At 43.1% G+C, this 25,366-nt stretch overlaps 1 protein-coding gene and 1 long non-coding RNA gene across 2 annotated transcripts in view; both read left to right on the forward strand.

Moving 5' to 3' along the window:
* Positions 1-3,655: 3,655 nt before the first annotated feature.
* The window catches only part of BRF1 (BRF1 RNA polymerase III transcription initiation factor subunit), a 172,966-nt gene continuing 151,255 nt past the window's right edge, over positions 3,656-25,366 (forward strand). The window contains exons 1-2 of the mRNA XM_039553444.1: positions 3,656-3,876; positions 17,932-18,012. Coding sequence (XP_039409378.1) covers positions 3,690-3,876; positions 17,932-18,012 — 268 coding nt within the window. The 5' untranslated portion in view covers positions 3,656-3,689. The remainder of the gene's footprint in view (positions 3,877-17,931; positions 18,013-25,366) is intronic.
* LOC109144098 lies at positions 6,605-12,338 on the forward strand. Its single transcript, XR_002044622.3, has 2 exons — positions 6,605-9,690; positions 10,553-12,338. It is a non-coding gene; the product is annotated as an uncharacterized LOC109144098 (long non-coding RNA).

Consider the following 25,366-nt stretch of genomic DNA (forward strand, 5'->3'; position numbering starts at 1 on the left):
CAGTGATGTGGTTTAGTAGATGCCAAAATCTTTTCTTCTCAGAATGTTCCCCCCAAAGCTTTTTCAATTCCTAGTCATTGATGAGCGTCATGAAAACAATGGGACGAAATAATTACAAAAGACGCAGACAAAAAAAAAAAAAAAAAAAGAAAAAAGAAAAAAAGAAAAAAAGAAGGAAAACAGATGGAAAATCAGGCTGAACTTTGGGAGCATTGCAGCTCCTCGGCGATTTCATTTCCTTGGGTGCCCCCTCGTGTCCATCACTAGTGTAGCCGAATGCTACAGTTCGGACTGATACAGGCAAAAAAAAGAAGTATCCACTTGCTATCACCTTATTAGGTTAATTCATTTAGAAATCCATTTTCCCACCCCTATATCTAGTAACCCTATGACTTCATCTCCAAAGTGTAAATTTTCAGGTTGAGTGCATAGTTTGTGCCTTATCTTGGTCTGTCCAAAACCAAAAAAGGCCTTCTTCTCTGCTTGTCTTTTGCCTCAAGTTTTGTGCATTTTCAAGCTTCTTGAGTGACTTCATCAATGCTCTTAGGCATGATTTTAAGAGGAACAATTCCAGCTGAAATGCCAGAGAGCTGAGGATGCTCACAGAAGCTGATCAAGTTAAGGGATTAAGCTTTGTTCACCCCACATGTAAAAATTTCCCATGCAGGCTGGTGTGTTGGGAAACTCAGTTCCCAGAAAGTTGAGTTACAACCAAAAAGCCAGAAAGGCTCTGGATTTTCTGTCATATGACACTGAAGTATCTTCTTCCAATCTTTATGTTCAGAGAGGAGGATCCATCTCTCGTGGAAGTACACTAACGTGTCATCGGCTTGCCCTGGCATATTCCCTGTTGTGCTGCACAGCATTTGCAGGAGCAGAATAGGATTCCCTCACACTCCAGTCTGGATTTATACAGCCCATTTGCATTCCTGCTGATGTTGTAAGAGCAGTAGAAAAAATAAAAATATAATTTTCAAGCAAATGAGAACGGTTCCTCTCTTTGAAACCTCAACAACTGAATGTCAAAACCATACACCCACAGGTGGATTGTATTTGATGTTTTGGAGGCACAGCAGGAAGGAAATTGGTCGGCTTGGGCTAACAGACATCCTGATCACCACTTTTTGGCACACTTAGGAGTGAAAGTAAGAGGTGTTAAATATGAATAGGTGAAATGGAAAACAGGTCCTTTCCTCCTCTTAACTAAAAGGGCAAAATAATGCAGGGAAAGAGCTTTGTCAATACGAATTTTTAAATGACCAGCTCTTAACTCTCAGGCTTAGAACAATTTACTAAAAGATTGTTATTTTTTTAGCCTAAATAAATCAGCCTATGGGTTATTCATCCAGCAGGCTCAATGCTATATGTCAAAAGAAGTTTAGTTAATCCTCTAGCAAGCAGAAAGGGCAAAGAACTTACAGAGGTGAAAAATTACATTTTGGCTGGTAGAAAACAGTCCTATGGAAATGTTTGAAATATTTAAGGGGTATCATATATGAAAGCTTTCATGAGTGGGAGGCAAAGACTGAAGTCTTCTGGACTGGGAACCCATTTTATTTCATCATCACTAACCTTATAAGAAGATAAAAGTTAAAACATACATCCTTCTTCAGTATGACATTAAATGAGATTCTTTCTTTGGACAGCAGCTGTACCTTGTGCTCTCACAAGGGCCCTCTGCTGCTCACATTCAAAGTGAAACACTCAAAACTTGTTCGGGACTCACAGAAAAGTCTTGCAACACTTAATTGAAGCACCAGCAATTTTCAAAGGGATGTAAAACCTAAGTCCTCATGGGACAGGACTACATTAGTCTCTACCTAAGTGAGATAAGAAGAAGCTTTTTAGTGGAAAGGTATTTCAAAACTGCTCACTGCAGGATTTCTTGTGTTCGTGTTGGCCTTTGTCAGAGCCCATCAGGGATTGTTTATCAGGAATAAAAATTTCCTCTGATATTATCTACACCATGTATAATTTTGTGAGCTCATGCTTGGCTACTGCGGCACTCATTACCTCATTATCAGCAGGAGGAACTTCAGGAAGGAAATAACCTCCAGAAGCAGAAGAAATCTGGAGAGACCCAACTTTCTTATTTTAACGCATACACCTCTGTGAATAGAATAAAAAAAAAAAAAAAAAAAGACCGACTGTGTATATAGTAGTACAATCTCCATTATGATATTGCTATTTTTCTTTTCAAAAGCACAGAACCTTAAAATTTTTAGGCAAATGTCATAATTTCAGGCCTGTCAGATGCTCAGCTTTCTGTGTGGAATGACATTGCTTTAGTGTGTGCCCCAGTGTCCCTCTAAATGTGCAAGTCATTTTGTACCATGTACCCGGTCAGTTCATGGAGGTCTGTACCTGATACCGGGCTACATCTGAGTCATTTGGTGGAAGACAGATACTGTCAGTATTGAGCTTTACAAGGTGAAAATTTCTGCTTCTGCATTAATTCTGCATTTCAAAAGCTGACAGATGGAAGTCTATACAAACATCCAGCTACAGCAGCTATTCTGCTCAGCTTCCTTCCCATCTGTGTTATGGTGCTGATTTGCTACATGTGGGTTGAGTGCTAAAGTGAGCAATAACTTGGATGAAAATGGAGTTCTTTGATTCAGTGATTCTATGAATCACTGAGGACATGGAGTGAGTCCAGGGGAGGCCACCAAATGATTAGAGGGATGGAGCTCCTCTCCTACGCGGAAAGGCTGGGAGAATGGGGATTGTTCAGCCTGGAAAAGAGAAGGCTTTGGGGTGACCTAATTGCAGCCTTCAAGTACCTGAAGGGAGCCTACAAGAAAGATGGAGAGAGACTATTTAGAAGGGGATGTAGTGAGAGGACAAGGGGGAATGGATTCAAAGTGAGGGAGAGTAGTTTAGATTAAATGCTAGCAAAAAGTTCTTTACTGTGGCCATGCTGAGGCCCTGGCACAGATAGCCCAGAGCAGCTGTGGCTGCCCCATCCCTGGGAGTGTTCAAGGCCAGGCTGGATGGGGCTTTGAGCAGCCTGGGATAATGGGAAGTGTCCTTGTCTAAGACAAGGGGATTGGAACTAGATGATCTCTAAGGTCCCTTCCAACCCAAACCATTCTGTGATTCTACAATAATAAACGAGTTCCAAAGCACCGGACTTCAACGTTATGCTGCCTTTGTCAGGCAGGGCTCAAAGCGCTTTAATGAAATAAATTCATTAGGCTTCAAAAACTTTTATCTCAGCATTACAGAACGATTGAATAGATTTGATCGATGAATTTGATTGATGAATTCAATTGATGCCCAGAGGGTCCTGAGGCCCTGGCACAGGTTGCCCAGAGAACGTGCGGATGCCGCACCCCTGGGAATGTTCAGGGCCAGGCTGGACGGGGCTTTGAGCAACCTGGCCTGGTGGAAGGCGTCCCTGCCCATATGGCAGTGGGCTGGAACCAGGTGTAGGGGGGCCAACAGGAGCCGGCGAGAGGCCGCTCCCCGAGCGCCGCGGGGCCGGGCGGGCGGTGAGGGAGGAGCGCTCCGGAGGGGCGGGCGCGGCGGGCGAAGCCTCGCGAGAGCGGGCGGGGTGGCGGCGGCTGCCGCGCTCCTCCCCGTGCCGGTGCCGGCGAGCGAGGCCTGCGCCGGGCCCGGGCCGGGCTGTGCCGGGCGGCGGGAGCGGCGGGGGCGGCGGCCGGGCCCGTCCCGGTGCAGCGGGCAGGATGCCGGGCGGGCGGGTGTGCGGCGCCTGCGGGTGCGCGGAGATCGAGGTGGACGCGGCGCGCGGGGACGCGGTGTGCACGGGCTGCGGGTCGGTGCTGGAGGACAACATCATCGTGTCCGAGGTGCAGTTCGTGGAGAACAGCGGCGGCGGCTCCTCCGCCGTGGGACAGTTCGTGTCGCTGGACGGTGAGTGCGGCCGGGCTGGGGCGGGGCGGGGCGGGGGGCGGTGTGCGGAGAGGGGCCCGCGGGCACAGGGAACGGGGTGTGGAGAATAGCGGGCGGTGTGTGAAGAGAGGGTGTTGCGGGGATGGGGGACATGGCAGAAGGGAAAGGGTGCTGGAAGAGGCGTGGACAGGGACAGGATGAAGGGGATGTGAGAGGTGTGGGATCAGGGACAGGGATGAGCGACCCAGTGCAAAAGGACCTGGGGGTGCTGGTCGGCAGCGGCGGAACATGAGCCCTAGGTGTGCCCAGGTGGGCAAGAAGACCAGTGGCTTCCTGGCCTCTGTCAGGAATAGTGTGGCTAGCAGGACCAGGGAAGTGGTCGTTTCCCTGTACTGGGCATGGGTGAGGCCACACCTCGATGCTGTGTCCATTTCTGGGCCCCTCAATTCAGGAAGGACATCCAGAGGCTGGACCACATCCAGAGAAGGGCAGCGGAGCTGGGGAAGGGTCTGGAGCACAAGTCTGGGGTTGTTTAGCCTGGAGAAGAGGAGGCTCAGGGGAGACCTTACCACTCTACAGCTCCTTGACAGGAGGGTGGAGCCACGTGGGGGTCGGGCTCTGCTCCCAGGGACCGAGTGACAGGACGAGGGGACATAGTCTTCGCCTGCCCCGGGGGAGGTTTAGTTGGACATTAGGAAGAATTTCCTCACAGAAGGGTTTATTAGACATTGGAATGGACTGCCCAGGGCAGTGGTGGAGTCACCATCCCTGGAGGTGTTTAAGGAAAGGCTGGACATGGCGCTCAGTGCCATGGTCTGGTGGACAAGGTGGTGTTCAGTCATAAGTTGGACTCAGTGATCTTAGAAGTCTTTTCCAGCCTAATTGATTGTGTGATTCTGTGAGTTCAGAGACAGGGCATGGGGGTGAGGGAACTGTGGCCAGTGTGGGGAAAGGGACAGGGAGATGCTGTGCCAGAGGGTGGGGTTATGGGGATGCTGCATGGGGGAGTGAGGACAATGTATAGGGGAGATAAGGAGTCTGTGCTGGGAGATAAGGACAATGTATAGGGAAAAGAGTGCTGTGCAAAGGGGTGTGAGGGACAGACTGGAAAACCGTGTTGTGCAAAGAAGGGATATGGACGGGGCATGTGGGAGCTAGTGCTGCAGAGAGTGGAAATGGGAGAGGCAATGCATGGGGAGGAGAGCGTGCTGTGCAGGGTGAGACAGAAATGGAGTGGGGGAGGCTGGGATGAATAGGAGAATAGAGCTGTGCAGGATGAGAGAGGCTCTGAGTGTGATGGAGTGAATGTGTGAGGGACTGGGGCAGGTGTGTGAGAAGGTTTGGGGCTCTGTGGAAGGGCTGGGTGCACAGGGAATGGGGAGGTAGATGAAATTATTTGGGGTAGAGGATAGGAAAGGTTGGGTTGGGTGTTTAACGGGTAGGGGGAATATGGGGAGGCACTGAGTCAGTGATGGAGGAGAAACAGGCTGTAAGTGAAGGGTCAAGAGTATCCTGTCAGTAGATGGGCTGGGGTTTTTGTGTGAATGCTCTGGAGGATAGAACATGGAAAAAGGCCATGACAAGAAGATGCAGTGTTTGGAAGGGGAGAGAAGGAAAATGGGCGTGGGGACGATGTAGTGTTTGAAAGGGGAGAGATGGAAAACCTGTATGGGGAATGTGTATAAGGAGAAAGAAACATAAGCAAAACATGGGAAAGAGCTTAGCAGTGAAACAAGTGGCTCTGATGGATTATATAGCTGTGGGGAAGAAAGAGGAATTGTGGTGGAGAATGCAGCACTGCAAATTGGAGTTTGGGAGTTTGCTGTAGGCTAGGATTTGTCTGATGCCATTCCTATCTTCCAACTCAGGGTGCTGACATTACTTTTTTTATAGCTTATAAGCAGCTCTTGTATCCTTCACTTTTTCCTGTTGTGATGTGGAGACTACATTTTTTAGGGCTTGTTCTGCTTTTACCCTCCCACCCAAAATTATGCAGGACAGATGGCATGCAAGCTAGAGCTCATTTTGGGATGCCTTTATCCTTAAAAAAAATCTAAAGGAAAAGAGAGAAATGCACCACACTGAGGCTTTTTTCCTCTTCTGGATGAATTGCACAGTACTTTACAAAATTTCTTTTAGGAATAGCCTTTCTTTTTTGTCTAAGTCCTGAGATGCTGCTGTTGGCTAATCTTTTTTTCCTGGGTAGTCCATTAATTCTTTGATCTTGCATAGCTAGTTAGTTACCTCTTACATGTTACCCTGAAAGAACGGAGTCTATTGCCCATGAAGACAGATAGACACCCTAAAGGTGGTGGGTGTGTAAAAATGAAAATGTGATTGCAGCACATTCTAGCATGCTCATGGTGGCTTTATCTGGCTAGCACAAGTTGTGGTTGCAGGGGCTCAGTGTGTGTTCATACTGTGATCTTCTAGGAAGTCTCCACATGCACTGGTGTGTGTGCTTGGGGGAAGTGTTGCTTGAGGAAGTGACTGAACAGGACTTCCAAAACAATGCTGTTTGTAGATTTGTTAAGTTACTGCAAAGGTGAGTGAGGGTGCAGCCCTGGCACAGGTTGCCCAGAGAAGCTGTGGATGCCCCATCCCTGGAGGTGTTCAAGGCCAGGTTGGTTGGGGCTTGGAGCAACCTGGTCTGGTGGAAGGTGTCCCTGACCATGGCAGGGGTTTGGAACTAGATGATCTTTAAGGTCCCTTCCAATCCAAATCATTCTGTGATTCTGTGAGTGCAGGCCCTGTTCCACACAAGAAATATTTTAAGGAAATTGGAATATGGGTGGCTTATGCTGATACAATTCTCTGTGTTCCAAAACAGGTGCTTTTGTTGTGAATAACTTTTTTTCCTTGACATAAACTGAGTGATGCAAGCTAATCTGAAAAGATGTATTTGTGCTTCAAGAACAGTGTCTTCATCATGTATGCTTGTTTATTAATGTGTGTATGAATGATTATAGTCCTCTGGAATGGGGAGAAAAGTCAGGTACTGTGTAAGAAGGATTTAATCTCTACAAAGGTTGGGGAATTTCCGAAGGAACGTATATTTCTTTTAAGTCAGAAACAATGTACTTGCTGAAAGGAACATTTTCTGGTAAGCTACATCTTTCAGTGACTTCTGATTATATTAGCAAATTTCCACCAAAATTAAAAGTTTTTAACACCTTTTCCTGTCATCTTGGTCAGCTCTTTAGGTCTGGCCCTGGGGGATCCCCTGTGTATGAAATGCCTTGGTCTGAGGCTGCTTGGACTGTGGTCTGGTGATCTCAGCCTAATTGTGTGGAGTGTTTGCAGTGTCAGAGGTGCCTGGAGTGCTGTTTTTGAGTCCCTGGCTCATGGTTAGTAGGGCTGGGTGTCATGGAGAACATTGTCTAGGGTTTGCAAAGGATGAGAGATGTCAGGTTCTTTATTGCAGGGCTGAGAATTGAACGGGGTGTTTGGTGTTTGTGGAGTTCAGAGCTGCTGGTTGTGCAACAATATTCCTCAAATCCTTTCAAGATCCACAACAGCTTCTATTTGTGTGCTAATACATGTTGAATAGTTACAGATGCATTTATTAATAATTTATTTTCACCTTCATCATAAAAAAGCAAAAGGGAGTGGAAAGCACTGAGACGCCGATTTCTCTTTTTTAAGTATAGCAAAACCTTTTATTTTGCCAAGCTATCTGTTAAGATTTCAGAATCCTGCATCTGTTAACTGAAGGAGTGAATCCTGCACTTCTCTGTATTAACACAAAGTGGCCAAGTCCTTGCTAATAAGTCATGTAGAATCCCTGTAAGACATGGGAAATTCCTTCTTTTATTCTCTCAGGGCTGGAGGAAGGTGTGAGATCACAGTTAAGTTTTCTCTGGCAGTATTTACATTGAGCTAATTATGTGCCTGGTGTAGGAAGCCTCAACTCTGATGCCTTTCACAGAGAAGTTTGGTGTAGCCAGTGTTTTCCAGTGCAGGTGGAGTGCAGTGAGTCTGTTCCTTTCCATTGTTTTGATGTTTTAGCAACTGAGCTTTAGGTGTGCTGTGAAAGTGTGGGCTTGTGCTTGGCTGTGAGTGAGGGGTTTTGCTTTGCTCTGCATGAAGTCTTGGGAAATTGCAGGCTAGTTAATGCTGTGGGACAAAAGGGTAGAATCATAGAATCATTTAAGTTGGAAGAGAGCTTTGAGATCATTGAGTTCAACTGTTAACCCAGAACTGCCAAGTCCATCACTGAACCATGTTCCTGAGTGCCATATCTACGTGCACAGGATGAGCCAAGAAGGTAGAAGTAGTGAAGGATAAAATAGGTGTTTTTTACAGGTAAATATAGGGTAACAACGGTTTTTGGCAAAGTGGCTTGCCTTGCAGATCCTTTGGAGCTTTCTAAGGAAGTTGGTAAGTGGACAAAGCAGATGGTTGTATTTGCAAAGAAAAGTCAGTAAGATCTTTCTCCAGAAGCCTTTTTGGTAAGTGGACAAAGCAGAAAGTTGGATTTTCAAAGGAAGGTCAGCAAGATCCTTCACCAGATGCTTTTATACAGTCTGAGCTGTCATTGATAAGGAAAAGTCTTTACAGAGCAGAGTAGCTCTTGAAATGATATGGAACATAGTCTAGAGAGAAATAATGTCAAGGAGACGCCAGTGAAATTCCATAGAATCTGGACTGATAATCTGGAAAACAAGTGACTGGTGAGTTAATGAGGTTTGTGGACAATACTAAATTATTTGGGGTAGTAAAGGCTGTAGAAGGACCTGTTGCTTTTAGTGGATGGGTAGTAGGATAGCAGTTGGGATCCAGAGTTGCTGTGAGAGTTAGTATTGTTCCTTTCTTCCACATGTGGCTTCTTCTTCTACATCCAAACTGGCTAGCATAACGTTGGAAAGAGATCCCTAGGTCTTAATGGATAGCTCTATAAAAACAATTATCTCAGTGTTCATTCATGGTACAAAAAAACCTGAGCGGGGAGGGGAATGTTAGCAGTTAAAAGAGCATGTACAGCATGTCTGTACACTGTAGTGTATCCACAGTGTTACCTCCAACTGAAGTGCTGTGTGCAGTTCTGGTGGGTTTCTCTTTTCTTCCCCCTCCTCAGGAAAGCCTCTAATAGAACTAGAAAAGATACAGAGAGGATGATAGAGTGATTAAGAGGAGAGCTTCCTGAAGAGCTTCTCAGTTAGAATGGCTGAATAGACTCAGCCTCTTCAGACTGGAAAAGAGATGATTGAATGGGGCCATAGTAGAGATCTGTAAATGCAGTAGAATAACACAGCAAGGATGAGTGGCTGCTCAGGGTCACATAATGCAAAATCTAGGGAGTACTAAGAAATCTAGCAGCTAGCTGATTGCAAAGGTAGTGGATAGAAGGTTCAGAAGCATTAGGAGGCTTTGTTTGGTTGGTTTTGGTTTTTACAGAAAAAAACCCCATGTGAATCTGAAGTTGTGGATGTTAAAAGTTTACATGAGTTTTAAATGATTGGGCAGACAGTAAAAATATGTTGTGGCTATTAAAAAAATACATTGTTTCTGGTTCAGGAAATCCTTGAGCCACAGATCTCTAGACACTGGGAGATTATGTGAGAGACCTATCACAACAAGCTTTCCTCCTGTGTTTTGTGTTACCCTTGTAGGGTAATGTATATTAATGAACTTTCTCATTCAGAGGTAGGACACTGGACTAGACAGTCTTTCAGTCCGATTTGGCACAGCTGTTCTTTCGAGTCTTCACAGGAAGATCGTGTTTTTTGAGCTTTACAGAGCTAATCCCACCATTCTTTTCAATGCTGTCTGTTTGAAGGAGTAGCAAGTCAGGTCTTCTTGCAAGCTACCTGTCACTTCCTGGGTCGTGAGCTGGTAAGTTCTTTCACTAGCAAGGAAATAACCCCTTCAGGCTCTAGAAGGGGCTGCTGTGTATTGTTTTGTTCATCTTTTGAGAGGAAAGTCCTCTGAAACCTTTGATAGGCCCCATACTGGTCTACTTAGTTGTAATTCTTAATTCTGTTGTGAGTGGTCACAATCAGGAAAGAATCCAGCCTCAGCCCTTCACCCTAGCTGTGTTACTATCTTGAAGCTTGTGAAGGCCCTGCCTTGAAATTGGGTTTCTGAACCTGACTGATTTGACCCTGGATAAGTCAGGTGTTAGTGGAGAAGGGTTGTCATGCCTATTTGAGCTCCAAGGAACTCTGTTAATTGCACAGAAAGTGTTTGAGGCACGTACTTTTTCTAGCTGAGTCTAGTTTTGAACAATAACTATTCACTTTATAATTGGTAGCCAGTTCAGGCCTTCTCAGACTAGCCCAAGAGATTGTTCTCTGTGACTTTTTAACAAATTTGGAGAGCTTTTGAATTCTGCTAATTGGAATGAATGTGCCTTGCTTTTTATTTTTCATCATACCCAAGTTCTTAACAGATGCCTATCAGTCGCTACATTTGAACACATCCCAGCAGGAGGTACAGCAATACAGGGTCTAAGAGTGAGCTACATTTCTCCCTCTCCATTATGCTATAATTGCATCCTGGAAGATGGACTTACACTGAGCCCTTTGCCAGTTTGCACTGGTTTGATGGCTGTTGCTTTTGCAGAAAGGCAAGTTAAGAGTTGTGTGCCATGTCTGAAGGTGTGGAGTTCTCTGCTCTTTCACTGTGTCTGGGTGGGAGTCCCCTGTCTTGTGGTAGTTGTTGGGAGGAACCATTTTCATGAGTATTTTCTTTGAAGCTGACAGGAGAAAAACTGAAGCTGAAGAGAGTGAGAAAGCTGAGATGGAGCAAACCTGGCAGTCCAGATCTCTCTTCAGGCTTTTGTTGAAAGAAGCTGAGAAAGGTGAAATCTGGGACTTCTGACACTAGTTGAAGGAGAAGAAAACAGTCCCACCTGAGAAGGTTGATGTGCAGGCAGCACAGCAGCAAGCTGGAAGATGTAACAGAAATACAGCACAAAGAAACAATGCTGCAGGGTGTACTGAGCTTGTGATCCTCAAGCATGCTGTCTGGGGAAGCTCAGCTTCTTTTATTCCAGAAATTCCCTTTAAATGCTTGGTACTAAGCTGAGAAAAACAGATCTGATAAGCTTCTTGGTCACAAACCAGGTACTGCTGGTTCTTGCTGTCCCTGACCAGCTTCTCTCTGGGGTTCCCCCAAGGCTGCCCATGGCGCAGGACTCCATCCCAGACCTCAAGGATGTTAGCTCCTGCCCCAGGGATTGCACAGCAGGGCCGGTCTCCAGCTCCCCACAGCCTTGCCCTGCTCACCTGTAGGTCCTGTAGATCCAGGCTCATGTCCTGTCTGGCCTGAACCCATCCCTGTGGCCCTGTTTGGACATTCTGGGGCTGTCTGACCTTGTTCCTCATGCTGGGCCTGACCCTGACCCCCATGTGCAGTCTGACATCCTGCCTGGCCTCAGCCCATTCCTAGACCCATGGAGGTGCTCGGTGCCCTCAGCTCTGCCTGTCCCTGCCTTGCTACAGAGTTCAGAGTCACATCTCTAGTAAAACTTTAAATGAGAATTATTAGTAAATCTTTTAACTTACTTTTACTTAAGCCTGGAGGTTTTAGGGCAGTGACAAATACACAGACACAGTCACAGAAACAGGATTCTGCAGTGGGCACTGACAGCATCAGTTCAAGTTCAGCACTGAGCCAGGATCACGCAGAGCTCCTGGCTCTGGTACAGCAAACATGCATTAAGACTCTGCATCTCCAAATGTACATGAGTTTGCAGTGCACTAATTTGAAGCTGGTGGGAGGTTATCTTCTTGGTTTTGCTCATAAGGAGAAAGTTGTGAACTAGTAGTCCTTAACACACCAACAAGTGTTTGTTAAAATTTTTGGTGTAGGAGGTTCCACAACATTTTTAAGTAGCCTGCTTCGAATTTTAGAACATCAAGGCAGAGTTTATTTCTACTATTACAGGGTTTTTTTGCAAGTAAATTGTAATGAACTTACTACAGAGACCCATTAGCACTGCCACAAATGCTGAATGTGTACTCTCGCTCTGCAGTGTCCCGTGACAGATTTAATGTATCTCTCTTTAGTAAAGCTGTGGTACGCTCAGTGTTTCAGGTATACCTGTGGAAGCTTACTGAAATATTTTCTATACTATTTTATCCTTAAAATCTCTATGTTTTTGCATCGACGTATGTGAACTACATTGACCTCACATGCAGAACTTGACAAGAGTTTGCCTTGATCTAAATATTTGTCTTTTGGGGATTGTGGAAATGGAAAGTTATGGTCAGCAAACTGGAAAGAAGAGAGGGGGACTGAATACCTGGAGGAAAAATCTTCCATGGAATTTAAGCTAAGCTTACTAGTCATTCATTGTCTGTACCTTTTTGCCCTCTAGAGCTTTTTAAGATGGACAACTCCTGTCACAGTGAGTGCTAGTGAGGCTGTTGGGAGAGGGGATGAACTCTGTATCGGATTCTGTGCTTTTGTCCACTTGGTTCCTATGTACAATAAACCATTCTTGTGTATTTTTTAATATTAAAAAGTGGAAGGAGTAAGGGTTTTGTTTTTAATTGGTATTTGTTAATTGGTTTCCATGTAAGAAATTGATAGACCAAGTATTGACATTAAATGTTTCTTACAGTGCAGCCTCAAACAGTCCTGAAGTGCGCTCTGCCAGTAATAAACATGCTAAGCTTGAAATGAAAACACTGGGTACTGAAAAGTTAAAATAATATTAATACTAACACATTTCCTCATATTTGTGGCCCTGCTTTTTAGAGATGACACTAATTCATGGTTAATGTTAAGTTATGCAGAGTGGTCATGATGTCATTTGCAATACAGAGAAAAGAAGTATGCTGGATTTGCAGACCTTTTGATGGAAATCATGAAGAGTATTTACCTGTTTTACTCTGTGCCACATTTTCTCATTACAAAATTAATTCATGATCGTGTTGTGTTCGGAAGTAAGAGGGGGAACTTCCATCTAAAATAATTATCTGCTCTGTGTTTTAGTGAGATGAAGCAAATCAATTTTTCTTCTCTCCCCAAATCCTCCAGGTGGCAATCGTGCACCAGAGTTAATAGCAAGTTTTTTCTGGCATTGAGTCTTTTCCATACTGACCTTGGGATGGCGACAACAGAGGGTGCTGCAGTCAGCTGTGGCAGTGCAGAATAGTGTACATAACTTGGATGCAGACTGGTTTCATAGATTTGGGAAGTCTTAAGCTGGGTTGTGGTGGATGCAACAGTATATTTATCTCTACAGTTGGTAGTTATGAAAATAAGCCCTTGAAAATAAGCTATGATGGAATAGATTTAAAGCTTGTCCATGTAAGTTTATGTGGCAGTACTCTTTCAGCAGGCTCTGGTGCCTCTGCAGACTTGTTAATTTCCCTATAAAAATGAGTGAGAAAAGAATTGTTTCAGTTACAAACTAAAGAACTTGATTCATATAATTTTGCTTTTGTAGGTATGAATTGTAGTGGGAGGTTTACTTACCCTCTTTTTTACTTTTATGGTCTGACTTCAGTAGGAAGCTCATTAGTTTTTTTATATTAGATTATCTTGCCTTCCCTGATTATGAAGCCATTGGTGTGATGCAGTCTGCGTTCTTTACCAGACCCAGATTTTGTGCTGGGTCTGTAAATACATGTATTTGAAATAGAAGGTTTTCCCCTACCTTGTCCTGAAGAAAGGACTGGTGGCTTTTGGGTTTAATTTTACAGGGAAGGGTTTTGGTAGGATTGGTCCTATCAGATAGCAGGTACACTTCAGTTCAGGTTACAAGCAGCTTCATTCCCTGTCTTCACTTGTTCATTTATGTAGAGGAAGCAAAATCTTTAATGCTGGGATTCCATCTGTTTCTTCTTCAGGTATTGAATCTGAAACTCATCATGTCACTACCTGACAGAAAAGTGCCCTTTAAGCTGCAGATACCCAAGTGGCTGCTCTTTGCCTCTACTGCATGGAGTGATTTGATAAGTGCTGTTCCTGTTACCTGTTGTTTTTTGTTGCTGTTCAAGGTTGCCACACACTTCAAGCTTTGCTTGCGCCTTTTACAGCTTGGAGAGCATTTTTATAGAGAAGCAGAGTGATGTGACTTCCTTTGTTAGGGAGTTGGTGGAGCAAAACAGAAACTGCTGAGGTGCTTGTGCTGTGAGAAGCAGAATGGGGGTGGCTGCTTTTGGCTGATAGAGGGATAGTCACTGTAGACATATAATTGTTTAGTTGGAAAATACCCAAGGCCTTTAAGATTATCAAATCCAGCTGTTAATCCAGCTCTGACAAGTAGCTCATCACTTGAGGTTATGGTCTGGGTCTGGACCTGTGTGACCTTTGACCAAGTATCATCAAGTTTCCAGGCATGATCTCCTGCATCTTCAGTTCTGTTGTGTTGAGGCATTTTAGCCCACTGAGACGACAACAAAAAATTGGAGGAGCTGTATTTCTGAGCTGCCTAACACATCTCTCCACACCTTCTGTTGTCCAAAATTTCATATTAATGTCCAAAGCAAACTTGAAGAGAAAAGGAACCTTCAGTTATGCAAAGCTGCAAATCTGAGTGAGTTTCTAAAAGTAATCATGGAGTCATAGAATATCCTGTGTTGGAGGGGACCCACAAAGATCATGAAAGTCCCACTCCTGGCCCTGCACAGAACCCCCTAAGAATCACAGCAAACGTCTGAAAGCATTGTCCAAATGTCTCTTGAATTCTGTCAGTCTTGGTGCTGTGACCACTTCCCTAGGGAGCCTGTTCAAGTTCCCAACCATCCTCTGGGTGAAGAACTTTTTCCTAGAAGCCAACCTAAACCTCTTCTGACACACCTTCATGCTGTTCCCTCAGGTCCTGTCATGGGTCACTAGGGAGAAGAGCTTGGTGTCTGTCCCTCCTCTTCCCCTCTTGAGGATGTTGTCACCTCAATGAGGTGTCCCCTCAGTCTCCTCCAGGCTGAACAGACCAAGTGACCTCAGCTGCTGCTCATACGGCCTCACCTCTGGACCCTTCACTGTCTTCATGGCCCTCCTTTGGACACTCTACCAGCTTTATATCTTTTTGATGTTATGATGCCCAAAATTGGTGCCCCCAGGACTGGAGGTGAGGCCACCCCAGTGCAGAGCAGAGTGGGACAATCCCCTCCCTCACCCGGCTGGCAGTGCTGTCCCTGATGCCCCGTCAGGACATGGCTGGCCCTCCTCAGGAGATGAGATGAGTAGATATGAGTAGAGTTAGCAATGTACCTTTGGAGGCACCACCTCATGAAGGAGTGCATTTGATTTGCCTTAGGGAAATGGTAGTGCTAATGTTAAAGATTTGGCAGGCAATACTTGAAGACACCAAATACTTCTCGGATGTATTTTTGTATATCTTGAAAGCTGAATGTGAAAAACCAAAAGCCTGCTTAATTCACTTTTGAAGTTGTGAGGGAAGAATGGAAAAGGTCAAGAAATGTAAAAATTGCAGTTAAGCTGGGGTGTTAATTTGGTTGTGCCTAGCAATTGCTGTTCCTTTCCTTTGTACTTTTTAAATTACTAGCTTTGTAGAGATTTTTGTCTTCAAATGAATTTGATGATTTCAGTTTTCTTTTTTTAAGGGTTTATCTTTTTATTACCCAGCTGAACAGTTATGTTAATGAGTTTGGTTTGCATTTTGCTTGTAAGATTAAAGCTGATGGTGAGACTACACAGTCAATGGCAACATTAGTTTGTAGTTCCGAGAGTGTAAGTGCACAACAGACTAGTTTTCTGTCAGTTTTCAAAGCCAAATGCTAAGTAGAGACGTTCAGTCCTTCCAGTTAACTTGCTGAAAAATGGGTACATCAATTCTGATAGCAGAATCTGTATTTCAGATAGCTCTGCTGGTATCTGCTGCAGTCTCTATAGCTTGGAAGGAAATTACTTTTATGTATGATGTTATAGCTTAATGTCTAATGAAAAAGAGTCCTACAGCACAAAATCACTGAAATACCAACTTAGTTTAATTTTGTTTATATTATTCTGGATTTTAACTCCTGAGTAAGTTAAATTATTTAGTTATTAGTATTGTTTATCACCATGGTAGGATTGTTTTGTGCAAGCTTAGTAGTAGCAGGGAAACATTTAAAAGAGCTGTTTTGCCAATGATAGTCCAAAGTAGTTCAGTATTTTGGTATATTTGAGGATAGAGGGGACTGGGAAGTGGAGTCTGCTTACAGGAGGGGCAGTGGTGCCTTTGACACAAGTTCTGGGTGAGCCTCCTGTCTCCAGCTTGCCCTGTTGTTTGCTCCTGCTCCTGCCTTGTGGTTGGCATCCTCCTCCCATGTACTGATGCTCGAGTGTGTACTCTCCTGCTGCAAGTCAGACTAGTGAGGAAGCCTGTAGTAAAGCAAACCTTAAAACAACAACAAAAAAAGGACAATGGGAGGCAGAATTTCTGTTTAGATTTGCTGCTGAAGAAAAGGAACCTCAAACTATTGCCATTGTTGATACTTTTTTTGCCAGGTAAACCGTTCTTACTGAACGTACACCAAAAATGTTATGCCTGCTGTGGTAGCCTGGTAACCTCTCTCTGGTTTGCTGCATTGGTTTCTTTTCAAGTGTTTGCGGAAATACAAGGCTGTATCTGTAAGAATGGCAAGGAGATGGTGCTGTCTCTAATAGTCAAATGCAGAGTTGGGAGAGTTACCTCTGTACCCAGTGAGGAGATCACTGAGAATATTTTTCACTTCTTATTAGGATGAAGTACTTAATCTGTGGGGCATTTATGTGAGAGCTTATTGCTGTTTGTTGAAAGGATCTGTTAATGAAGTGAAGTTGGTTTCTGTTGTGGATAGCACTGGAAACCTAATTTAAAGGTTATATGGAAAAATAAGCTTTGAAGGCTGATAATAATTCTGCAGGAATATTAGCTTATTAGCTTTTCTGGGTTTTGGTTTTAGTTGGTTTTGGTTGTTTTCTTGGTATAGATGTACATTAAGTGCAACTGAGAGGAGATTAGAGCTAAAAAAATCTGGTAAGAGTGAACAGTTCAGGTCACAGTTTCTGGTCAGTTGTACCTGCCATGGAAGTATCTTATTCAGGTGTGTAGAAGAAATGCCCTGAACTGCTTTAAAGAGCCACTTCATTTTCTTCTCTGTGTCTATCCCAAAGCCTTTCTAGTTTGTTCTGACGAGCTAGTGTAAGAGGAGAAAACAGCCACATGAACTTGAGGAAAAGCTGTAGGCATCTTAGACAACAAGATGGCTTTTTTCCTCTATCCTGAAGACCAGACTACTTGAATTAAGTAGAAGTCCAATTACTAACAAATTGCTTGTTTTCAATCCTGTGCAATTTAGCTTTTGGATCTCACTTGCTGTTAACCTGATAGATTCAGATATCCTGCTTGAGGTACCCTGATTGTTTTTTAAAAAAACCTTCCTGCTTTAGTGGGAGACTATTTTTGTCCTTGGTAGTTTAATTCCCTGTTCTGCAAGATTGGTTTGCATGAGTAGTTCCACTGACTCCCAGCAATCTCTGCATTCATGCTGCTCAGCATTGGCATGGATGCCCAAACCAGCCTCCAGTTTATTCTGATTTACAACTCAGACTTCTTTTAGTCTCCAGCCTTTCAGGGTGCAAAAGCAGCAGTTCCAGACTTGCAGTTTTTGTAGCCTAAGTGTTGCTGTGTTTACCTAATGACAAACTGAAGTTGCTTTAAAATAAGTGCTATGTCTGTAGTAGCCAACACATTCATTATTGAATGCTAAACATGTTTTATGTTCTGTAATGCCAGCAATTATGTATTAAAATTCTGCAAATTCTTTTTTGAATATTCTTCAGACAAAAAATACTAACTAAGCGATTGTTTTGTCATTTATTTTGAGAAATATTTTACAGTATTGATTTTCATGTTCTGTTTAAAATACGCATTGAGAGATTTTTGTACTTTCTTTGGACCTGAGATTGGGAGGGCTTATGGAGCCATGTAATTCTTATGGTATCCCAAGCAAGAAATAATTTGCACAGTATTGGTACTTGATGTTTTAAGTACTTTAAGACCTTCTTAATGTAATTTGGCATGTTGTAGATTATACAGATACTGAATATATTGGCACAATAAGTTTTATTTTAATATTTTAATTAAGTTATTCCCTTTGACATATCTCATGTTTGTTTTTTTTCCCCTGACAGGTGCAGGGAAAACACCGACTTTAGGAGGAGGATTCCACGCCAATCTGGGAAAGGAGTCACGAGCACAGACTCTGCAGAATGGTACTAGCAAATTTTTTTTATTAGTATACATACAATATATTGTATCATTACAGTTAATTTTTAGTTTTGAATGTGACCTCAAAACCTTGGCAGGCCCCTTATTATTCAGTGGACAAGTCTGCCTAGTGCTGATTTTTCATTGTGCTCTCATTTGGGTGCTACACCTGATTTGTGAGTTCATGTAGCTGACTGACAAAGGGTGATGGCACCTGACAATACTACTGTGGTTTAAAAGGGCTTTTTCAAGGTTGACATGCCAATTGCAGCTTTTTATTATCTGTTAAACCTATTGTGGCTTTTTATTTAAGTCAGTTTTCAGGGTTCTTGAAATGCTATATTCATGTTTATTTTTAAGTATAATTATTCAAATATTTTTGGTCTTAAGCAATACAAGTGTGAGATAATGCATATAAGTAATCGTGTGCTTAATATGTGATCAGTGAATAGAGAGAGGAAAAATGGAAAAAAGGTTTTAGCACACAGATGACATTAAAATAAATATTCTCATTACATGCTTTACATTTTAATTGAGATCTCCATATTCTACTCTCTTTAAAGAGAGTGAATAAAACCAGCTTTTATTCCAGGAGCAGAATGGTCTTCCAGTTTGCTGTTACTCGTATCAAGGGACAGGAGTTGTCATTTTTCGGCTAATTAATACTCCTGTCTCATGACTCTTAGAGATGACAGCTGATGGGCTGTCATAGCAAAGTCTCAGAAGCTGACATGTAATTAACCAGGGATGTAAATGGGTTTTACTGATAAGGTGCTCATTTGGGGGGGGGGGAGGTATTTTAGAGAAAGGTATTTTCCTAAATTAATCCTACGTTTGCAACTCAACACAGAAAAATCTTGCCTATATTATGCCCCCATAGGTACATGAAGAGTAAGATTGATCTGATGTTGTATCTTCATAGGTATAGACAGGTTAAGATTGATCTGTCATTGAAGTATAATCAGATTACTTTACTCAGCATTATTCAACTGATGTCTATACAGATTGTTTTATATACAGAATGTTTTATTCAGCTGTTTGTACTTCAGAGTATTGAACCCTTTTTTGTTTGGCAAAGTAAAGCTTTCACTTTAGGTGAGCTAGTGTCAGTGTCAGGTCTGAAGTTACTATCTTAGGAGTTTTAAATTTGCTGTCTAAAATGTAACCTATATAAGCAGTGGGACAAAGCCACTAAACTTAGTGAAGTCTGGTTTTGGATTAAGGCACTTTAATCAAAACTGTAATCTTGAACAGGCATTTTAAAAATAAATCGGCTTTTTGTGTGTAAGAACTTCACAGTTGTCTTTAATTGTAGAAAAGTAAAATGCTGATGGAAGGAAATCTGTCTTGTTGCTTCGTGGAGTGTTTGAATCCTTCAAAAGCCCTTTTGGTTACGCCAAAAGGTAATCACAAGTAAAGACAGTGTAGGCGTTTTTCTAGAATCTAAACACAGCTTTTTTCTTGGATGAGTGTTTGTTGGGGAATATGTCTGAGTATCTTCCTTCCCCACAGCTTTTGTGTGTGGGGCCTCCCTGATCAAAAACAATGATTGTGACTTGGCTAAAGTATATCTGCATCATATACAAGAAATTTTAGTTGCTTTAAATGAGCTTATCTCCTGAACAGTCTTGAAACAGGAAGATAATTTTTCCTTTTACTTACACCTCTCTGAAGCTCTTTGCAGGTTTTCTTCTATTTTTTTTCCTTGTGCCTATCCTTTCTATAAGGAGCAAGTATTTGGTCTTTGATTTCTGTAGCCAACCTACATTTGTCATGCTGCCAATCTGTCTCTGGGAAAGTTCTTTTCAGTGAGCTAAGTGATGTTCTTGCTCAGTCCCAGGCATGACAACAGCAGCTGATATTTCAGGTAGAGCAATTGGTGTTTGAAAGGCTTTTCTTTTCTGCTGCTGTATAATGAGCCGGTTGTCTGCTGCTTTTAATCACACTTCTGGCTTTACATAGTTTTTAATTGCAAATTGAGCTATGGCAATGAGCTTACAAAATCTCACCCTGTCACTGTGGGCCCATGATCATGGCTTTTTTTTGGGGGGTGAAATTATGTCAATATCCATCATGGTTAGACTTAAAAGTGTAGCAAGGTAAATGAACTTACTGTATGTATTTTAAACAAGAGGTATGGAGTTGTTCCTTGAGTGAAACTGAAGTGCACTGGTAGTTGGCTGAATTAAAAATGAGCAGTTATAAAACATGCTGAGCTATTTATTTATTTATTTATTTGCTGGTGCCACTATGTTGGCATTTCCAAAATTAACTGTGCTGCAAATGAAGTGCTGAAATTTGCTCCTGTGGGGATGCTGGCCCAGCACAGCCTGTGAGCAGCTCTGGGAGGCCTGGTCCTGCCACTGGTGGCTCTTCTGTCAAGGCTGCTCCTGCCCTCAGTACTGTGAGCGCACGATTCTCTCCTGTACCATCGGTGCTCCATGCAGGCTCTTGCTGAAGTGAAGAGCCAGGCTGTGGGAAGCAGGGATGTGTGGATGGAAGTCCCCAGTGTAACTGGAGAGCAGCTGAGAGCCTGTGTGTGGTCCGACAGTGCTGGCAGGTCTTGCTCTGCGCCTGCTCTGCTTGCCAGCAACCTGCGCGCCTGACATGGTGCGGGGAAAAGTCCAGCCATGGAGCAGGGACTTGCTGGGTTTTAAAAAACAACCACCTCCCCCTGCTATCCCTCCATTGCTCCTCTCCTTCCCCATGTAGTTTGGGCCAAATTCTTCCTTGGATAAAAGTAAAGTCTGTCTTTTCGGGGGAGGTGGAAGGGAGGTGATCTGGACTCACTGTCTTACTTAATTACCAGCAAAGCAGCTGGGCTTGGCTGAGTGTATGATGCTGCTGATTCTCGAGGCTTTTAATGAAAGGATGTTTAGAATTGGATGAAGAACAGTTTTGCATTAGAATGCTTAAGGTAATAACGTTTTTTTTCATCCATTCTAAAGTGAAGAAACGCAAAAGTAAAATCTCCCAGCAACTGCTCATCAATTCTGGACTCTTCTATAAAATCATTGTATGCACTGGTGTTTTTATAAAAATGTATATATGTGCTCTAAACAAAGCCATGGGCAAACCCTGAGCATTTTGTAGTTTTCAGGTTTGTGTAAGAATGTCCATTACACAGAACTAGTCTCCCTTACCACATGTGCCTTTGCTCTACCTTTCCTCACTATTTATAGTGCAGCAGGGCATGACTGTTCAGTTTCTCCCTTTCTTTGCTAAACCAGCTGATGTTTGTGTGTGTTCGTTTGGGAACTGTCTGCTTACAGAAACTGGAGTCTTGTTTACACTTGCTAAAATATTTATGCAGGGAAGACTTAATACTGTTGTATTTGTTCATAATCACTTTGATTTTCAGAGTTCAGTACTGTGCTGATTGAGTGTATGAAACTCCACATGTTCGACAAGCTGAGGCCCACAAAATGCTTTGTATCTGTGCATACAGACCTCATTTTTGTAGTAAAAATCTGCACACCTGTGACATGATGTGGTGTTTCAACTTTGTTTTAAGGGATATAGCAAAACAGCTAAACACTGCTGATTTTGTGAAAAAGAAGAGTTACGAATAAAATACTGGCTCAGGGGGGGACTCTGACAAGACATCTTCCTCTGTGTCTGAGCCTCTTCAAATTTCTACAGTATTGGTCAACTCTTGCAGTTACTTACAGGGCTGAAACACAGAGTGATGTCTCTTTAAATCCCATTTTACAGTTCCGTGCTGCATTACATAATCTCTCTAAATAGCCAGTTTATTCTTGTTTCCTTGCAGGCAATCTGCTCTCACTATATCCGTGTCAGAGTTGTTGTTACAAGGGAGTTGTTCTTGACTTGGAGCTCTGATACTTTCAATAGACCAGAAAGAAAAGGGAGAGGGGAAGGAGGGTCAATGGCATGATTATAACTTGAAAGCTTCAGTTGCAAATATTCAAATTTGGTTTAAACTAAGTTTGAAGATTGCAGCTGCATCTAGCTTAATCCAATTTCTGAACTGTTGTGCTGTGTTTTTAATTATTTCTTTAAATGAATGTGTGTTTTCCCTCAGTCCTCTTAAATACCAAAACATAGCTAACAGTATTTTAATGCTAAATGGGAAAACGTTTCTGAAGATGTTCTGTAATGCATTTTTTACTGTTTACATTTAATGTATTTGCTTAATTCTTTAACGTTTGTTGTCATCACTCATCTCATAGCTGGTTTATTACAAGTGGTTATGGAGAGCTCTGCTTCCCCCCAGAACTATACATTGTGAGTTAGACCAGGACAATATATTATGCACGTGAAGAGCAGAAGTATCCAAAGGGTAGGAACAGAGAACACTATTTAACAAAACTAAAACAGCAAGGGAAGAGAGAATAGTGGAATCCTAGAATAATAACTGAGATTGGAAGAGACTTCTGGAGGCTCACAAAATGGTGACTTTGAAGTTGCATTGAGCTGCTGAGGGCCTAGGGCAGCTGAGCTCCAGTTATTACCAAGGAAGGATATGACAGAGTTTCCCTGGACAACCTGTTCTCTAATGATTGGCTACCTTCACTGAAGAATTTTTCCTTGCGTCGAGTCAGAACTTACTTTGATGAAATGTGACTCTTGCCTTTTGTCTTTTTGCTGTGCATCTCTGGTGATGGAGCTCTGGCTCCATCTTTATAAGCTCCCACTGCAGAGCTTAAGGCACCAAAGAGACTTCTCAAGAACCTCAGCTTTCTTGTCTTGAGACTCAGCAAATTAATCTGTCAGCCTAATCCATGTACTGCAGTCTCCAAATCATCATAGGGACTCTCTGCTGGACTTGCTCCAATATGTCAATGCCTCTTCTGCAGAGGAGTCCTGAACTGGACAAAGTACTCTAAATAGAATCTCACAAGTGCTCAACAGGGGATGATAATCACTTCTCTTGACCTGCTGTCTGCAGTCTTAATAACACAGCTCCAGGATGAAATTAACCTTCACCACTGTGATTGGGTGCTGCTGGGCCATGTTCAGCTTTTTGTCCATGAGGAACGTAGATCCTTTTCTGCAAAAAAGCCAAACAGTCCCCAGCCTATGTTTTTGCCCTGCAGTTCTTTGGTCCCAGGTGCAGAAAAATTGCATTTGGCTCAAGAGACTTCTGCCAGCTCATTTCTGCAGCATCTTAAGATTCCTCTGAATAGTGGCTCTGCCCATCAGCATATTGTCCATTGTTCCAATGGGATGTCTTCTGCAGGCTGGCAAAGGAAACCTCCTGGCCTATTGTTCATGTTGTTAATGAAGGTGTCGAAGTGTATTGACTCCACTATCAGTCCCAGTTGTAAGCCTGATGGTGAAAGTGCTGAGCACTACTTTTTGAACCGGGCCAGCCTTTCACCCAAGTTGCTGTTCACTGGCCTAGTCCAGATCTCTGCAATTTGGCTGCCAGGGAGAACGATGAAAGGGGATAAGGGAAGACTGTAGTTACAATTTATCTTGACTGCATTCTGGCAGTTGCAGTTGGGCATGATCTACCCTCGTGGAGTCTGTGCTGGCAATTCCTGGTAACCTTCTTGGGTTTTGTGTGTCTGGAAATGGTTTCCAGGTAGATTTGTAGCCTTCCAAGAGGCTGAGGGGAGCCCCTGACTCACCTTTGGAGTCCTATTTCTCCCTCTGGAAGAAAAGCCTGATGCTTGCTGCCTTCTAGTCAGAGAGAACCTCTTCAAATTCCTACAGCTTTTTAAAGATAGAGATCACTCTTTTTACCATCTTCTTTTGCATCCTCAGATGTATCTTATCAAGTCCAATTAACTTGTGTGTGTAGATTTTGTTTAAATGAGCCCTTGCTCAGTCTTTCTTTACCATGGATAGTTGCTTAACCTCTTCTCTGAACCAGCTGAAACCCTCTGAAATACAGGGTTGTAATTATGCTACCCATCTTCCTCACACCCCTCAAGATCTTGTTTATCTCGGGTTGCTGTAACCAAGCCTGCCATCGGACTTTACATCCTCCACCACTTCTTTCTGTCTAAAGAGTGGTAGGTGTGCTTCTGCTTGACCTGTTCCTGATGTGCTTTAGAATTCCACTGGTTGCCTGTGACCCACTATGGGTCCTGTACAGCAGCTGCTGGGGTGGATGCAATTCACCATGAGAACCTGGGTGTCTTCCTGCTTTCTAAAGAAGGCTTCATCTTCAGGATCAAATGGTCTGTGGCAGGTGCTCATGACTGTTTCGTTTGGCCTTGCCTCTCATCCAAACCCATTTGCTCTTTGTTGGCCTGTCAATCATTTTTCAGCAGAGCTTCACACTTTCAGGCTGTTCCTTTGTATAGAATGAATCCCTGTCACCTTCCCTGTCTGTCCTTCTTGTGGAGCCTGTAACCATCCATCTCATTACTCCAGTCATGTGAGCTGTTCCACAGTGTGTCTGTTGCTCCCCAGTGAATTTGTAGTTTTGCAGCTGTGCATAGGCTTTGAAGTCTTCCAGACTGTTTCCTTTGTTAGATGCAATCTTTTCTTTGACTCTTCCTCCTGTATCAATTCCTGTCCCCGGCTTTGATATCGATGATGAAACTTCTAGTCTAGTCTCTCTGCCATTATCTTGTCTTTCTTGCCTTCATTTGTGTTGTGATAGAGGCTAATCCTAATCCTCTCATCTCTGTGTTTATTAGCATCACATCGAGTTTCCTCTTGTTGTCTTTTAAACTAATCATTGCTTAAAGTTCTCCTTTTCTGGTTTTGCCTCATATCTTCGTAAATTTCTTTACTCACTAAGGCTTTGAAAGACTTCCTCTTCTAGTCAGACCATCGCTTCAGTTTTACCCTTTGATCTGTCTACTGCCTTGTCCCTTACGAGTCCTCTGTTACCATTAGCAATTTCTCTCTCATCCATTTCCTTCATCTTCACATTTCATGTGTTAACTTCCCCCGTCTCTCTTTGAAGGATGATAATGGGGCATCTTCTCCTTTTCATTTGGGATGATATTACATGTTTTTCGTGTGTGGGTGTGTTTTGTTGGGTGGTGGATTTTTTGTTGTTTGTTTTGTTTGGTAGTTGATGTTTCAAGTACAGCCTTTTCCCTTGGTAACCTTCTTCAACCTCAACATACCTCTTCCATCTAGTCCTATGTCATGGCTGGACATGGGTGGCAAAATTTAGATGTGTGTGTGAGCTCCTGTTTCTCATCTCCTTTCAGAGGCTCTGCATAGAGGCAGACAGATTTAGGGTGTGATTAATTTAATTCGAAAGGAAGTCAATGACTCATTCTCTGAAGCGTCTGTTTCTCTTCACTCACTGAAAGGAAGTCTATATTGACTAAGCCCAGTCACTCATCTCTGAAGATAAGGGTGATGAATCGTAGGCTTTCGTGTCTGCTGAATCTGTCTGTATTTGTGAATCTCCTTGTTGACACA

Source organism: Corvus cornix, chromosome 5 (genome assembly GCF_000738735.6).
Source record: "Corvus cornix cornix isolate S_Up_H32 chromosome 5, ASM73873v5, whole genome shotgun sequence".
NCBI lineage: Eukaryota > Metazoa > Chordata > Aves > Passeriformes > Corvidae > Corvus > Corvus cornix.